The 17,932-nt window shown below is 48.9% G+C and overlaps 1 protein-coding gene across 1 annotated transcript in view; it reads right to left on the bottom strand.

Annotated features, from left to right (window-relative positions):
• The window catches only part of Grhl2 (grainyhead like transcription factor 2), a 135,659-nt gene that overhangs the window by 15,804 nt on the left and 101,923 nt on the right, over positions 1-17,932 (bottom strand). Inside the window, exons 10-14 of the mRNA XM_051159481.1 lie at positions 14,917-15,004; positions 14,386-14,525; positions 11,501-11,532; positions 4,720-4,814; positions 1,657-1,742 (exon numbers count right to left, since the gene is read on the bottom strand). Of these exons, the coding sequence (XP_051015438.1) occupies positions 1,657-1,742; positions 4,720-4,814; positions 11,501-11,532; positions 14,386-14,525; positions 14,917-15,004 (441 nt within the window). The remainder of the gene's footprint in view (positions 1-1,656; positions 1,743-4,719; positions 4,815-11,500; positions 11,533-14,385; positions 14,526-14,916; positions 15,005-17,932) is intronic.

Below are 17,932 nucleotides of genomic sequence, written 5' to 3'. Positions count from 1 at the left end.
AGGCAGAGGCAGGTGGATCTCTGTGGGTTCGAGACCAGCCTGATCTACAAAGAGAGTCAAGGACAACCAAGGCTACACAGAGAAACCCTGTCTCGGAAAGAAAAAAAAAAAAACAAAAAAAAAACACGAAGAAGAAGAGAAGGAGGAGAAAGAGGAGGAGATGTATTCCATAGTCTTTCTTGCATTTACTTCTAGGTTTGTCTCTGCTTTGTATAGAACAAAAATCAATAGGGCCCCCAATCATGACAAACAAAAAACTACCAGCCCCGCCCCTTCTGTGCTTTCTGAAGGGTGGCGTTGCTGCTCTGCTCAGAAGGACCTGGGGTCATGAAACACCAATGTAGGAGCAGCATGAAACCCACAGTGGCTACATTCTTACGCATTATTTTAAGTTTTTCTCATTATTAATAAGAACTACAGATAGATAGACAATCATAATGCATCCTCTATATTACACAGCTGTTCTCTGCAATCCTAACACATCTGTATCGCTCCCGCGGGAAAAGTGCCAAGCGCGGTTCTACCTCCTGCTCCCAACCCAAGGCAGCTACTTGGAAGTCACTGATTCTGGATATTATTGATAAACTGAGTCATAGAATAGATGACACTTTGTGTCTTTGTGTAATTTTACTCTGTATATATTCCCAAAGAGTTGGAAACAGATGTCCAAGTAAAAAGTAGCCCATAAGCGTACACGGCAGTGCATTCACAACACATCCCAGAAAGGAAAAAGACAGTGGCCCGCCAGCTGAACAAATGAAAACACTGAAATATGCTGTGTCCATACAGTGAAGAATTACTCTGCCAGCTGTAAAAAAGAATGGAATACTGATTTGTAACATATTCTACCATGAGCTGTTCTTTCTTATTGGTTTAAAAAACAGAGCCAAGGGTGCTTTTAGTCCTGGCACTCAGGAGACAGAGGCTCCTCTACCACTAAGGAAAATATAAATGGAAGTGATGGGCAGGCGATTGCACTGTGGGGCTCTGCACATAGGCATGTCCTCACATTCAGCAGTGTTTGGCCACAAGCCCAAATGTTGTCCCAGCAGTCCACCGGGAGAGGTGAGAGCACGGCTGGTGCCCCCATTACTGTAAAACCCGTATCTTCTACTCTGCAGCTGTGCCTGAACCAAGTGTGAGAACACAGCTCACACCCGTGGCACAGTCGAGGCTGAGTGAAGACTGTGTGAGTAAAACAGAGCTTTCCCTAGCCCATGCATGCTAGGCCGTGCTACGAGCCCTGCTCTGCGTCAGCGGTGACAACAGGAAAATCATCTCAAACCGTCAGAGCTCTGCACCACGTCTTCCCACGGCCAACATGTCCTCCCTTCATTATGGAAGACACCACCGTAGCCAACAAGGCATGCGTGTATTTGGAAAGCCATGTGCACCTGATTTGGTTCTGTGAAAACACATAAGTGAAAGCCCCATGCTACCCGTCCTCCATAGCATCTGACTGGGCGATCTGTCTGAAGCCGACAGGAATTTTACAGTTACTCCAAGAGTCTATCTAACACGCTGATAGACCCTGACACAGAGGTAGATTTTCCTTCAGACGCTGGTTTTGACGGCACCTGGTAGCTGCCTTTTACTAAGTTCCGCACAGGTGAACAGGGCAGGCCTCCCGGGGGCTGAAGGGAGCTCGCGGCTTACCGCTTCCATCAGGCCCTTCACCGTGGGCGACTTCAGCATCAGAGCATCGAACACATCATCGTTCTCCTTCCTCACGTACAGGAGCACTGGAAGAGAAGGGAAAGACGTGTGACCAGAGGCTCAGGGACTGCTCTTGTCACGTGGCAGTCTCAAGTTGACGTCGCTGGCTCTGCCAACAAGCTAAGGCTCAGACACATGAGTTTCCCAAGGTGGGCATATGGTCTCCCTGTGACTACTCCTTTCTGTGACGTATGTTTGCATCTTTGCGCATTCAATGAACAGCACTGAAGGCTCCTGGATGCCACAGGCTGTATATATGAAGAGCTGAGGTTGTAGCAGAGAGCTAGTGGACCCCAGCATCTGCCTTTAGGGAGGGAGTTTATGGTCCACTAGGAGAGGCAAGCAGCCTTCAGATAAGCTGGATAGCACTGTGAGAGTCATGAAGGAAAAACCAAGCGACAATGCTTTCCAGCCAGCTCCCACCATGGTGTGGTGAAGAGAGTGCCAGGATTGGGGGGGGGCCCAAGTACCTCTGAGTTGTGAAAACCAGAGGAGCGTCAAGTCTAGAGAGGAGGTGAGGAGGCCAGGCAGGCAGCCTACATGTACAAAGGCCGGGAAGGGCAACAGAGCACCGCCTAGGACAGCCCAGGATGAACTAACTTAGGACATGGAGAACCACAGAGCTGACTATAAGGCCAGCTCAGCCCCTGCTGTCGCCCTAATGACCTCATCTCTTCACACCTGGATTATCTGTGAGACAGGACACTGGGATCTACCACATAGGGTGGCCTGCCAGTTCTGGGAAATAGGGCCCATGTGGTAGGCTTGGTCTAGGCTCAGCACACAGAAAGATACCCAGTCTTCAACCTACAGAAGCAGCCAGCAAGCAGTAGTACCCTCAAGCTGGAGCACAGCTTTTCTATTCATTTCTCTGCAAAAGTTCTGAATTGGAGAGTGTGCAGAGTAAGGTGAGGTGGGCCAGGACTACAGAGCCTTCCTTGGTGATGTAAACGGACCACAGGTCCCACAGACTTGTTCACCCTTGCTGGCTGCTTCTCCTGGTCACTGTGGTCTACTGTGTCCATTACTCTGGCAATCATTCTGGAAGGTCGGCTCCCAGGGAAAAAAAAAAAAAAACTGTCACAGCCACTGCAATCTGACCCCAGAGGGCTGACTACTCGTTCTGTCTTCTGGCAGCAGACATAACTTCCCACCCAAGGGAAGAAAAGCTGAATCCCTCATCTGTTCACACTAAGGAAAACCGCCCAGGTCAAAAATAACAACAACAAAACAAACAAACAAAACCCTCCCAAAACAAAAACATGGATGAGTTAGATCTCAACTATAGTGCAACATTCACCTAGCTACCAGCAGCCGCAGCAGAACAAAGGTTGAACTGGAAAAATGAAATCAGCTAAATCCCATCCCCACATTTCCCCTGCCCCCTCCACTCAGAAGGCTTTCTTAAAGCTGCACTTATAAAGACCACACTGATGGAGTCCTGCTCAAACTCCCTTCCCTAGCCAGCAGAGGAGAGAGAGTGGAGGAAGCGGAGAGGCAGGAAGACTCGGTATAGCAGTGTCATCTCTTTATCAAATAAAAAAAGAAGTGCCAATTAAATATGTAGATGACTATATCACCAAAAATTTACAAATTCAGTCCCTTGAAGCAATACTGTACAGCCTACGTATCAGTTAAAACTACCTAGTGACCCAAAGGCTATCGTAAAAGGAGGCAGTGTGAAAAAGCTGTACAGAAAAACGCTTAGAATGCAGACCCCAGTTACAGCCAGATAAGGAAAATCAAAGTCAAGAGGAAGACACAACTGGTCTTGCGTCTTGATGGAAATTCTGTAACTTCTTCCTGAGGCTCTCAACAACAAAAAGAGGAGGGAAAGCAACTTCCGTCATGCTACAATGAGAAACATTTATAAACAACCTCTGCTCAAACCATGGTCTTCCATGTTGATCAGGAGAGGCTGGAAACCAGTGCTAGGGAAGAGGTGCGCTTTGTTTTGTTTTGTTTTTTTGGGTTGGTTTTTTTGGGGGGTGAGGGCAGGCAGGGCAGCTCCAGCCTTTCCCTGCTGGCCTTGTTGACAGTCAACTTGGGGGGTGTCCTGGCCTCTAGACCATTACAGGGCTTGCCCAGAGAGTCGTTTTTCATTAGCTCCATTTGTGGTGTGGCACTGGTTTAAAAAAAAAAAAAAAATCCTCCTGCCAACAGTAGCAGGAACAAGCAATGAACATCCCAAACATGGTGCAGCCAAAGGCAGGCAGCCAAAGGCAGGCAGCCCCAAACTGATTCAGACCCAGTCACCCTGGCAAGTGGCTACAAAGGCCAAACTACCAGTAATGGTGGCTTTGGTGTTAATTTGGTGTTAACCATTCTTCGTGAGTAACTTCTGGCAACCAGGAGGAGCCTCCAGCTCAGAGTGCCAAGCAAGGGCGCTCAGGGGTGGGGATGGGGGTCACGTGGTGATTTTCTTATTGCTGATAGATTACAACACCCTCTGTGCGTCTCTGACTTGTTAGTTTCAGAGCCAATACGTTAACTTTTAATGATAACCCAACACAATTTCTAGTGGCAATTTTGGTCCTGGCTTCACAAGCTCTGAAAAAATAGTTGTTGGACTAGCTAACGAGATGCAAATGTGGAGGTGACATACAATTCCACACACCAATGTGACTCTTGGCTTCCCTATGAGTCCGCCCTATCCCTAAGTAAAGTTAGGGAGGAAAGGCACCAAGGAATGAAGGTAAGCTGGGAACTACTATCATACATGGGCGTGCCCAAGCTGCTCTTCTTAATCCTTTTTGTCTATTGAATAATTCTGAGTCACTGGTTCGCAGAGAAGGCACTGCCACACACACAGCCCGTCTCCTCTGAACTGCGCATGTCACTGCTGGATGAGTTGGCCGACACGTGACCATTCTCCCAAGGCAACGGGAAAGCCTGCAAACCTCCCATGTGAGGCAAACCCCACCAGGCTTGGCAATGACTCAACCTTCACACCGTGACGGCCTGTGCCCTGAGCCCTGTCAGTGGCGCACAGCATGGAGATACCTCGCTTTACGTTTTCTTCTTTAATCTGCTTAGATGGCGTCGGACCAAATTCCTCTTCCATCGGCCTGAACATCCGTTTAACCAGGACGCTGCTGCTGGAGAGGATGAACACAAACGGTTAAATACGGCAAAGCGCATCACGGGGCAGAGTTCTCAGCTCTGCCCTGTTCACACCGCTCCTCCCCCTGGAGGCTCCAAGCCATCTTCATCCCCGTAGAGGGAGAAAGATGGATCCACAAAGGTGAGGATGCTGAGCCTGTATCTCCTGTTCTGTTCAGAAGGTCATGGCCACAGAAAAGCTGCGCGGCACCCAGGTGGTAGCAACCCCTTACATCCGAGGCCTGGCTGTCCCTGTGCTCCTGAAGGTCCCTTGGAGCACAGTAGGAGACGACACAGGCCACCTCCACAGGCCTCTGTGGGAGACTGTCCTGGCCTCCTATAGTTCTCCCTTCCCTAGTTGCCACAGTGGAGGTTCAGCCCACTGCCCAGTCCTCTCCTCTTCCACAGAAGACTCCAGCACTACCTCCTGGAAGATGGCGGTGCTGAGCCCGGAACATTCTCTGTGGGGTCCATTCTGATAACCTTGCATTTGCTTCCAAAGTCCCTATGAGTTCCAAACACACTAAGGGAAGAAAACGACTGAGAGGAAGAGAAATTAGAAATCAGAGAAGTGGAGATTTACTGTACTTGGGTCTCGGACACACAGATGCAGATCTGTAATTTCCCTAGGCTTGTCAGGCCATGAGGTGGTGTCTGGTAGGTCACTTAGCAGAATGGTTAGGTCAGACCACCCCGACTGATTTAAAAGCCCTGCTTTATTGTTTATTGCTGTACAGATGGGCACACACTGCCCAATTTCCATGCTCCTCGGTCTCCTCATCTTTACGAGGAGGCCGTTGACATAGAGATGACACAATATTTGAGGAGCTGGAAAAATTAATTGCACCAAGTTGATCATTACACACTATGAACACTGTCACGTGATCACGCCAGGCCCTATAAAGAAGTACAAATATTATGTGTCAAATACAAATTAATTAATTTAATAAAATTTAAGGTGACTGGAGAGGTGGCTCAGCGGCAGTGAAGACTGGATACTGCTCTTGCAGAGGACCAGAGTCAGGCTCCTAGTACCCGGGTCAGGTGGCTCATCGTCCTGTAACTCCAGCTGTAAGGGATTCAACACATCTGGCCTCCACGAACACCTGCACGCATGTGTACGTGCCCACATGCAATCACACACACAATTTAAGATAATAAAAACAGTAAATTTAAAGGAGGCTCTTGAGAGAATCCAGTGAGTGCCGGGGACTCGGGATAAGCACCACCAAAGTACTAGACAAAGATGGTGAGGCTGGTGACGGCCACAGGCTGGAGACGCCTGAGGGAAAGAACTATGGAGAAGACTGGATTTTCCATCCACAGCGAGCAGCTCAACCCCCACATGGTCTCGCATCGGAGATGGACACTGAGCTCACCACAACTTTCCAGATAGAACAGAACCCTATGACTCCTGAGTGGCCTTCCTGCCACCAGAGAGCCACGCATCACTTTTCCAAGTCACATGGCACACTACCTGCGGACAGTCTGAAAACACTCCTATCAGTGCTAGTAGCTTACATCAGTCAACCTATGGTGCTTAATTAAGCTCCAAAGGTAAACACCAGGCCAGGCTTCACAGAGCACACTCCTCCGCCTTGCTTCCTGGCATCAGGGGGCACTCTGAGGCACCTGAGCAAGAACAATCATAGCCCCTGTGTCCACAGTGACAGAAGGCTCAAATGTGCTACTGGCGTTACACACGGTGATTCCGCTCATTGGAAAAACAGCTATTTGCATGCGCCATCGAGGGACCCAGGTCGATGCCGGTAAGCCTAGGGAGCGAAGTCAGAGACCAGCACTCCCACTACTCCCCTCGGTGCCAAACAGTGGGGGCAGCTAAGGACAAATGTGAAACTCAACGTCTCACCAGAAGGCAGTAACGAACTCTTAGGACACTGCTCCCTCGGTCTTGCCCTTGCTGCCCTGTCTCATCTTGGAACTGGCGTGGCCATGAACTGAGAGCTACAAGACTTTTAAAACTCTATCTGCAGAGCAGCCAGGCACCATTAAGCTAATAATTGGTAGATGACCCGAACAGTTCCCAACACCTTCTCACGCTGTGTGAGTCAAGCTACTTCACCAGGCAAGAGGCTCGTTTCTATTCTTCCTGTTCGGTTGACTTCTGAGAACAACTTAATCCAAGCCACAGTAGATAGTATCTCAGATAAACCACATTTCTCTTGGGACATCAAATACGCCTTCTCTACGCTTTCAAATCTTTAAGCCCAGTAGGACTCAGTAAGGTTTATGTGTTCTGAACTAAACTGTTTCATTTATTCTTCAAAGCAAAACCAAACAAGGCAGCTATGGCATGCCCACTCTCTAATGAAAAGCATACAGGCCACAGGCCTTCTAGTGGCCAGGCCTCTGACACCATATGTCACTTTTCAAAAGATCAGAGAGCAATGGGGCAGTGCTTTCTCTGACATCTCCATCCCACTGGTGGTCAGCTGGAACAGTGCAGGGCCAGCAGCATAATCAGCCGTGGGCTTATGGGGTTGTGGTTGCAAGGACGACCTTTGATAGCAACAGGCGATATTAAGAGTCATCAGAAAAGTGTTTAGAGGTGCCAGGTCTGAAACAGGTTTAGGGCTCAGGACTTCATAGGTCTCCAGGCTTAAGGTAAAACTTCTAGAGAGCACCGAGCTACAGACAACTAAGCCAAACACTCGGGAACACTGCCAGCTGTTTTCCAGCTTCTTAAGTGCCACACACAGTGTAAAACGAAGCTAAGTCAAGAATCACAGAGGCGAGGCGCTTGGCCTGATCATAGTCTCAATGGCGGCTGTGACCATGCCACTGAAGACTGTACCTCCTCAGGGCTAGGTGAACATACACGGTGTCCTCAGAGGTCAAAGATCTGTCGGCCCTGCCAGGAATGCTCATGAGATGAAACACCTTGGTAAAGGCCAGAAAGGTTACACAGTAGGATCTGCCCTCTGCCCAGCTGCAGGTCTGCCAAGCTGAGGCTTGGGCAATGGAGTCACGTTGGTGAGTGGTTGGGAATTAAGAGCAGAAACTGGTTCATCCCCTGCTCCGATCATGCACTAGCTAGGTGACTTTGAAGAAGTTTCCTAACTTCTCAAAGCCTTTTTCCTCACCGTCCATGGCAGATAACGGGAAATCTGGGAGAAATCCCAGAAGCAATACACATCAAAGCATCCAGGCAGCACTATGACTTTCACATGCAGCAAGAGCCACGTACCCAGCATGCATTAACACGGAGGCAGCAACATTGCACGCACATATTACTCAATGAGAAGGTGCATGGAAGCATGTGACGTAGCTCTTGGAATGGATGGCTACGCAACAACACGGGCAGTTCTGATGGCCAGACTAGCCAACGGAGTTACAGGTAAGTCACTGCAAAGGACAGGCTGCAATGAGGCCATGAGTCTGCACGGTCACTTCAGCCTCTCATGCGGTTTCCCTTGAACTTTATCACAGGCACACTACTGAGCAAAACGCTAAATGCCAAATGCTGGGGGACCTAAGAGAGACAGTCGTCTAAAAGTATAGCCCTGAGAACACTGAGGCCAGCGACCGAGAGGCCGGCATGGGGTTTCTTGTGGCTCAGTGGCAGTTCAGATGATGGGCTTGGCTTCCTGAGCTCAGAGCCAACACTCTTTTATGATGCCATGCTGTCTCTTTATAAAATATGTGATTTAAAGATTAGAATTCATAGGTCTAATCATGTCTGTCTGTCCCAACCACTGAAATGTGATTATTTCTGTCCCAAGATAAAAAGACCAAAGTGCTTGCTTTTGGTTCTGAGAGGGGAGTTTCACTGTGTAGACATACTGGGCTGGCCTCGAACGCTTTATCCTCCTGCCTCAGTTCCCTGATTTCCGGGATTACAGGCATGAGCCACTATGCTTGCCTTTCTTTCTTTTTTTCTTTCTTTTTTTAAAGATTTATTTATTTATTTATTTATTAAGTACACACTGTTCTGCCTGCATGTGAGCCAGCAGGCCAGAAGAGGGCACCAGATCTTACTATAGATGGTTGTGAGCCACCATGTGGTTGCTGGGAATTGAACTCAGGACCTTTGGAAGAACAGCCACTGCTCTTAACCTCTGAGCCATCTCTCCAGCCCTATGCTTGCCTTTCTAATCAATACTTAGAGGATTTACAAATGATTTTAGAGGTTCAGTCCTGGACAAGTTTGGGCCCTAAGCAGCTGGAGAGTAGTTTAAGCACTTCCTTTGAGAGTCTCTCCTTTGAGATGGAAGGTTGCAAACTTGGTCTGAACAGGGCTCAGCAGCAAAGGTTTTTCAGATTCCTGTTGTAACAACTCAATTCTGCCTCTCTAGAGCCAAAGAAATCATAAACAATGCAGAAAGGAACGGATACAGCTGTGCTCTAGAAAATTCTCCTTGCAGGAGCTCTGGTGCACAACGCATCCTACGCCAGTCTTTACTGAAGGTTTTTTAACTACTGAAAACTATTCTTAGTCTGGAGGCCGTTCAGAATAGGACTGGGGCTGGGTGTGGTCGTGTATGCCTTTAATTCCAGCACTCAGGAGGAAAACACAGTCAGAGCTCTGTGAGCTCAAGGCCAGCCTGGTCCACATAGTGTGTTCCAGGCCATCCAGGGCTACAGACTGAGACTCTGCTGATCCCCACCACCACCAAAAAAAGATCTGGCCCTCAGTCTGTCACTTGGCAACTTCTGTTCCAGAAAAGTGGTCGGCGATATTGGCTGCACTTCCTTTACCAACTCTGAAGTGGCTTACAACAAACTGAGGAAGCCTAGGTTTGACTGTGGTTTTGGAGGAAATTATCATGGGATGTTCGTCATCTACAACTAATGCAAACACTGAGCATAAAACAGATACTGAAGGAAGAATGTGGTTTTAACCTGCAACTCATCAGGTTCTCAACACATTTATTCCAAAACCAATTTTCAGAAGACAGAAACAAGCAAAAAACAAACAATCAAGCAAACAAACTTTAGCAGTCAAGCTAGAGAGGTTAAAAGCACTGGCTGCTCTTCCAGAGGACCAGGGTTCAATACCCAGCACCCATAGCATAGCTCCCAATCATCTGTAATGCCAGTTCCAGGGACCCAATGCCCTTTTTGGCCTCCATGGGCATCAGGCATGCAACTGCTACACAAATATACACAGAGGCAAAATGCCCATGCATATTTTTTTTTTTTAATTTTTGTTCAAATTTAGTAGTCTCCCATGAGGGGAATTAAGATATTAAAAGATGAAACTGCATTTTAGCTACAAACAGTTGCAGGGAAGAAGAGAAGTTTGCGTGCTGAGGGAGGAAACGGTGTCTACAGAGACCAGAGCAACAACCAATGGACAGAAGTCGGAGCTGTTCCTCAGAGACAACGTGCTGTGATGATCTCAACTGCTGACAGATTTGAAATGAGAGACCCCAAGATTTGTAAAGCACATTTTTTTGTGTCTGTGAGGGTGTTTCCAAGAAGACTCCATTAGCCAGAGAAGACCATACTAAACATGGGCAGTGTCACTCAAGAGGCTGGGAGCCTAAATGACACACACACGGCACTCTCGGCCAGCAGAGGCATCCTCTTTTTGTTTCTCGGCCCCAAGAGGGAACAGCTTTGACATCTGCCCCATGCTCCGCTTTGCAGAGGCCCAAATGTGAGGGAGCTGAGCCAGCACAGTTAGCTGTTCCAAAAGCCAAAGTACACTGTTCCTCCTTTAAATCCTAAAAGCTGAGTCCACGCAGCTCTTAGAAAAATACAACGAGCTTCCTCATATGCAGAGAACACTCTGTCTCGCTGGCTATACTCACGCAGAAGGCAGCGAGGCACCTGCCTCTCAAGAATGTGCTACAGAATGTGGCCTAGAGAAAAGTCACCTCAGTGCTTAAAGCAGCCCTTTCAACTGGGCGTGGTGGCGCACACCTTTCATCCCACCACAGGGAGGCAGAGGCAGTGGATCTCTGTGAGTTCAAGGCCGGTCTGGTCTACAAAGTAAGTAGAGGACAGCCAAGGCTACACAGAGAAACCCTGTCTCAAAAACCAACCAAAGAAAGAAAGAAGCAAACAAAAACCAGCCCTTTCCTAACTGCAGACTTCTGTGTGTTTACAGTGAGTTAGGGATGGAAATGGCATTGAAGAGTTCACTGCCCCTAAAGACCTATGTAGGTGGGTGTGTGCTCTGCAAAGATGGGGAACATCTCGTCACTGTTACACGGAGGCACACGCGGAAAGCACTGGAAGACAACTTCCTTTCTAAAACCCACAGGACAGTGAACAGGTTCTCAACCTACTCAGGCCCCATCCAAAGCCACTTAGCTGGAGTGAAGGCTTTAGAAGCCGTCTGTGACACAGGCTGTTCTGAAAGCAGGAAAGGCCCTCACACTCTCAACAAGCTCTGGTGCTGTCATCAAACAGTGGGAAGCAAGAACTACCAGAGAGAATTCAGCGAATGGTGCACTAGAAGGGATGGGCCACTTCTGCAAAATTACCATTCATTCAAAGGCAGGTCATGGGGGGAGGCACAGAAAGTGGGGTACGCAGGGAGAAAGGTGGTCACACAGCCGCATCCATCCCCTCCCTCCCCTCTCCAGCTCCTTTCCCAACTCTAAGTCACAAGCACATGGGAAGGTCCTGCCTCCTGTCCAGGGATCGACAGTCGCTCCACTGCCACCCACATAGACAGTAAGTGCTTAGGACGGAGTGACTGGTGTCTTACCCTTCTCGCTCGTCATCTGTGTTGTAGTACACCTGTGGGAGAAACAAAACACATGTAGGACAGGAATAAAACATGCAAGTCTGCACGCATTGTCTTGCCGTACGAACTATCTCTCAGAAGAAAGAAGATACAATTGATTAGCAATGTTGTGAGTGTGTGTGTGTCTAAGAAAATGCACCCTCCTCACATTCCCCTTGGGGACAATGTTTAGATTTTATAAAGTAAATTCAGAAACGTGGTTATTTCTAGCTAAAGCTGGTCCTGGTCTGATCAGGGTGCTCTACCCCTCTGCCAAATGTTCCTGACAATAAGAAAATTTGTTGGTGAAATCTAAACGCACTGTTTAGAAAGGCTGTGCTGGCTCCATAGATGGGCGGCTCAGGAGGCCGTGCCACAAGAAGGCCTCCTTGCAGCAGGATGAGAGCAACAGGGGCCTGTGTGTTTGTTCCTTGGAGGGGTCTGGCTTACCTGGTGTCCCTTAGCCACAGAAAATATAGGGGTTACTTATCAGGTCTCTGGGGGACAGAGTGGCTAACCAAGATGCCCAGAATCCCTCAGTACGTGCGGCCCCTCCCAGCTCTCCCAGCATCCCTCAGTACGTGTGGCCCCTCCCAGCTCTCCCAGCATCCCTCAGTACATGTGGCCCCTCCCAGCTCTCCCAGCATCCCTCAGTACCTGTGGCCCCTCCCAGCTCTCCCAGCATCCCTCAGTAACTGTGGCCCCTCCCAGCTCTCCTAGTATCCTTCAGTACCTGTGGCCTCCCAGGACTTCTCACCCGACTCCTTACCCTCCCTGGGGCAGGGCTTCCTGTCCTGGCAGCCTGATCCCTATATAACTCAACCTTTTAGGTCTCAGCCTCTCGGCCCTGGTGGCATCTCTCAGCTCCTCTCTCCTCTCACATTTAGTCTGGCAGCCATGTTCAGCCTGCACTCTTCCCTCCGCCTGCTTTCTCCCTGACAGGCTTTGAGGGTAGTAGGTTCCTCCTCCTCCTCTCACTTCATGTTGTCACTCACTCACTGTCTTCATGCTATAAGCGGAAGATCTCCAAGGCCAAGTGTCCATAGGAGGGCCCAGTGGCAAGTGCAGTCAGCATTAAAGAAAGTGGGAAGCCTCCTGCCAGACAGTGGTGGCACAAGCAGGCAAATCTCCGAGTTCGAGGCCAGCCTGGTCTACAAAACGAGTCCAGGACAGCCAGGGCTACACAGAAACCCTGTCTCAACAAACAAACAAACAGCCAAAAGGAAGAAACTGTGAAGCCTCCTTACGAACTGAAAGAGAAGTGCCGAGGCGTCTGTTGTGTGTATGTAGCCTCTCGCCGCCGTTATTTCTAAAACTTAGCGGTGGCCTTTGTGAATGCTCTCTGTGTGCTGTGGGGACAGGTGTGTTTGGGTGGACAAGACCACTTAAGTCACCATCGGACAGTCTCTTCTTCAGCTCCCTGTCCCTGCCCAGCTGGGCCTGGGCAGACTCCCTTCCTAGCCTCTCTCCGAGGCTTCTAGCAGCACGAGGGCGTTACCACGCCCAGGCCTCGTTGTACAACAAACCTAGGTACCTGGATTGGTCCAGGTTGACTCGTTCTAGCTATTAGCTTGGATGTGTGGAAGAACTTTCCATTTAGATTTTTTTTTTTTTTTCCTAATCGCTATTGCTGGATTGGACTTTGTTTCTTCTTAAACAGAAAGCCATGCAGGCAAGCTATGTTTTCACCCCCTCAGGGGTCAGTGCGGCGTCCTTCTGCCTCTCAAGGATCTTCTCAGCTTCTAATTGCCCAGAAACCCATCTTTAACACCTCCAGGTAGCCACTGCCCGTCCTGTTATGCCAGGCGATTGACCACAGGCTCCTCACGGGATAACCAAGTGTCCAGTCAGGCTCCCTTCTGACTACCCCCTGAGTCCAGGGTCACAGGGAAGCCCACGGGTGCTGTGAAAGGGCCCTTTAGGCCAAATATAAGAAGCCACCAGGCTGCTTAGCCTGCTGAGGACAATAAACTCTAAAAGTCACTTTTTTCTCAGACTCTGCCTTGGGTGTAACACTGGGGGATGAGTGAGGCAGGGGACTGGCTGTTGGGGCAGCCAGACTGGGGCACTATTCCTCTTAAGATTCATTGGCAGCTTTGTGTAGTTCTGAGAAATCTTGCCGAGGGTCTACATCAGGCTATCGACAATGATGAGGTATCTTAGCCTGAGTTTAACAGGAAGCAGGGCAGCTTAATTCAATTATTCCTTGATATGAAAACCTTAATCCGTAGAAAGTGCAGCTCCATGCTTGGAAGCTCTTAAAAGAGGAGGCAGAAACACACACACACACACTCTCTTACATTCTTGCTAGCTATCTTTTCTAGGCAATCTATAATATTCATATAGTCATTCTTTCAGTTCCTATGGAATAAGAGAAGATAGAAAATTAAAGTAATTCTTAGTAGAACTTAACTCTATGCAAAAAGTATGGATGCACGCAGGCATGCACACACACCACGACCCTCTGGCTATACAGCCTTGTCATTCTCCAGAAAGGGAAGGAGTAGCTCCTGCAGTCTCAGCACTTAAGCAGTAAGTTATTGGTACAGTTCTACCTCTCACCACTAGGTGGCGATATGTGCACTCATAGAGTCTGCCTGACACGAAACACCTCTTGTAACAGGCAGAGGAACTGTCAACAATTTTCTAACAACAGGTCACATCTTTCTTTGCCTTAGAATGCCAGCATTCTCTGACAAGGCAGTCTTTTCTGTAAAAACTTTACTTTTTATGTGGAATGATACTGATTTTCCTCTGCTGCTAGACTCAAAGGTGAGTTTATTTTGTGGTCCTTTGCGCTGATGCACCGGCATCCCCACGGAAAGCAGGCGCCCACAGGAGGGTGTGAGGAGCAGGACTCGTCGTACCTGTCCAGTCCTCTGCAGGTTGGCAAAGTGAACATCGGGTATGAAGAGCACGGGCTGCGAGTGCAGGTCCGGCATGGTTTTGAAGTATGTAATGTCACTCTTCTTCTGTAAGGGTATGGCCGCCAACTTCCCGTCAGAAGCTGCATGGAACCGCAAAGCCCAGGAACAAGGGTTAGCACGCCTGAGAACTCTCAGCCCAAGTCTGTGATTCTCCCCCGAAGCTTTCTCAGCACCTGGCTACGCTTTAAATGTCCTTCGCTGGGCCCGAAAAAACAAAAAGAACGTGGGATTCTGGGAAGTACTGAAGTGGATGGACGGTTCCTCCACTTCCGGCTGGAGTCCTGAGCGTAAGTGGAGGGCTTCTGTTTGCCTTCCCTATGTCTCTACTGCAAGGGCAAAGCAGGCCACTCCTGGGGCGTCTGTGCCTTCTCTGCAGCTGGCTTCTTTCTATCTGTCTTCTCAAAGGACCCTGCCTGCCAGCTGCAGTGCCCTCCTTAGCACAGTCAGCACTGGGGGTGGGGGACAACTCACAGTTGTTGCACTGGGCTTGGGAGGCCTGGCCCTTCCCTTTCTTCCTGTTCTGCTTTCTCTCTTCATCTCGGATTTTTCGTTCTGCTCCCTGGTGGGGAAAACGGAGAGACCAAGCAAGGTATGTTCTCAGAGCATACAAGAATATTGTCACACACACACACACACACACCATGAATATGGGAAGCAAAACAAGAGAACAGGAAGCCAGGAAGCCTCAACTTCCTCTCTCCCATCCCAATGAGAACCCTTACAGCTCTGCATGCTACACTCTGACCCGTGAGCAATGCCAACTCGCCCACGTGGCCTGCTCTTCCGGTCTCAGGCTCACATGCACCTGAGTTTTGAACCCATGTGGCAAAACAGGCTGAGTTCCCTGGCTCGCTGTCACCTGCTGGGTAACTCAGTGCGGATCACTAGAACAGCCCACGGAGTCTGCTCCTAGGCACAGACAGCTTCCAGGCAAATGTGACTTCCTTGCGTGACTTCCCTCTTTTTAATTATGAAATTAAAAAATATATATATATCATCAGGGGAAGAAATAAAGGGGCAGTCTTCCCTAAATTGCTGCTGCCACAGGAAGACAAGGGAGCACTCTGCAAATATCCTCCTGTAAGCCTGGAGGTGGCGCTCACTCCACCACGTGGAAGAATCGTCCTGTTCTTCATAGTCTGACTTTTTATTGGCCAAGTTCACGGCCTTCTCTGGCTTCACTACCAGGTCAGCTGTCCCTGGCGCCAGCACTATTCACTGCTCCTCTTTCTTTTTCCTTTTCTGACCCTGGACAGAGACATGCCAGCACAGCTTCCTCTCGCTTTCTCTAGTCTGGCTCCAGGAGAATTCTCATGTGCACGCCATGTAGTCACAATGGGACACGAGGCCTAAGCGTCTTCCCCAGGTCCATGTTAACAATCCCTTTCCCCTGCAGAGCGGCTTAGGGAACAGTGACACGTGATACATAAAGCAACCTTCAACCTTTAGAAATGGCCTGAAAGACAGATAGATTCAACAACACAAAATGCATTCGTCCCTGAGCATAAGAAAAGAAAGAAAGAAAGAAGAGAGGAAGGAATGAAGGAAAGGAGTAAAGGAATATCAAAAGGCAAAGTCAAGATTGCTGAACATACACACTTGGAATAAAATATCACACCAAGTGTCAAGCTGCAGTTACATAAAAAAGACTTGAATCTATTCACACACATTCATGGATAAATATAAAATAGTTTATGCCAAGGATATACAGACAGTTTGGATTAAAAAGAGCCAGATACACTTTTGGTCACACTGACTCTTCTAGCAGAGAGCCGGTTCTGACCAAAGCCGGGGCGCAGTGGGGACTTGTGGTCAACAAGAACACCATGGCTTGAGGGAGTCCTTGAAGGATGGGCCAGTGTTGTTTCACATAGATGGGATTCAGACAGTTACAGTACACCTTTTAGCCGGGCGTGGTGGCGCACATCTGTAATCCCAGCGCTCGGGAGGCAGAGGCAGACAGATTTCTGAAGCTGTAGTAGTAGAGGCTTTGGAGCTCGTGGAAGACAAGGCTCGCTGAAGACAAGGCTGGGCCACCCGGTCAAGGGCTCGAGACCAAGTCCCTGGAGAAGATCCGCCTGCTCTCCCTGCCCACTAAGGAATCCTAGACGATCGACTTCCTCCCAGGAGCATCCCTAAAGGATGAGGTTCTGAAGATCATCAGGCCAGTGCAGATGCTGCTGTGGGGACCAGGTTCAAGGCTTTGGTTGCTATTGGGTACGGCAATAGCCATGTTGGCCTTGATGCTAAGCGGTCCGAGGATGTAGCCAGTATCTGAGGGGCTATCATCTTGGCCAAGCTTTCCATTGTGTGGAGAGGCTTGTTGGGGAAGACCGCAAGCCCCACATTGTTCCGTGCAGGGTGACAGGAGGCTGTGGTTCTGTGCTGGTGCATCCCACCCCTGAGCTCAGGAGACACTGGCATCATCTCTGTTCATGTGTCCGGGAAGCTGCTATGGATGGCCAGTATGAATGACTGCTACACCTCAGCTGCACTGCCACCCTGAGCAACTTCACCAAGGCCACCTTTGATGGCATCTCCAAGCCCTATAGCTACTTGACCCTGGGACCTCTGGAGAGAGACTGTGTTCATTAGGAATTCATCGAGCATCTTATGAAAACCCACGCCAGACTTCAGAGGGCCCAGGCTCCAGGTAGCGGGTTTTTATACAAGGAGCATAAAGTGAATTAAATCTATTTTTGAAAAGAATTCTATATGTACGGGAAATAGAGACACAGTGGACACTCTCGGAGAACTGCCACTCTCCTTTCTAAAATAAAGCTGTGATTTCAGTAAGAGCCGAAGAAGCATTGAACATCCAGGAAAGACAGAGAAGGTTCCCTCCATCCTAGGAACATCTGTGGTCCCAAACTTCCCGAAAACATCACTTCCACACATAGGGAAGAAGTCTGTTCCATCTGGGAGTACAAATGTGATGCAGTCAGCCACAGTCAGCCATCTGCAAGGCCATCAGATTCCACCTCACGTGAGTTTCTTGACAGTCCCCGCTCCTTAACACTGCAGTACGCAGAGTCCCACCAGAAACGCCATCACTAACTGCGTGGAGTAGATGCTACCCATTTCACCATCATCTTCCAGTGACCTTAGCACATGTATTGGAGTATTTAAAACAGTAACTATAAGGAATGTCACTTTTCTTCTGAATGGCAAAGTGTACACAAGGGCCATGCTTTCTGGGTTTTCAATGTTACAAACATATCCACACCACCACCCTTTCCTTGCTGAGTGAGGGCTTCAAAAAAACGCAAAGCCTGGGGTTGGGTAAGGAATGCATATACTCTCCTTCTCAGCCTCTCTCACTGAAAGGCAAAATAACTGAATGAAAATCTCTTTATTAAAAAAAAAATTGGCAATGAATGGTATCATTAACCATTTTATCTTCTTAAAGCCTCTTTTCCAGGCTGAAGAGATGGCTCAGAGGTTAAGAGCAGTGGCTGCTCTTCCAGGGTCCTGAGTTCAATTCCCA

Source organism: Acomys russatus, chromosome 17 (genome assembly GCF_903995435.1).
Source record: "Acomys russatus chromosome 17, mAcoRus1.1, whole genome shotgun sequence".
Classification (NCBI taxonomy): Eukaryota; Metazoa; Chordata; class Mammalia; order Rodentia; family Muridae; genus Acomys; species Acomys russatus.
Note: the sequence above shows the minus strand (reverse complement) of the source record. Positions and strands in the feature narration are given on the sequence as shown.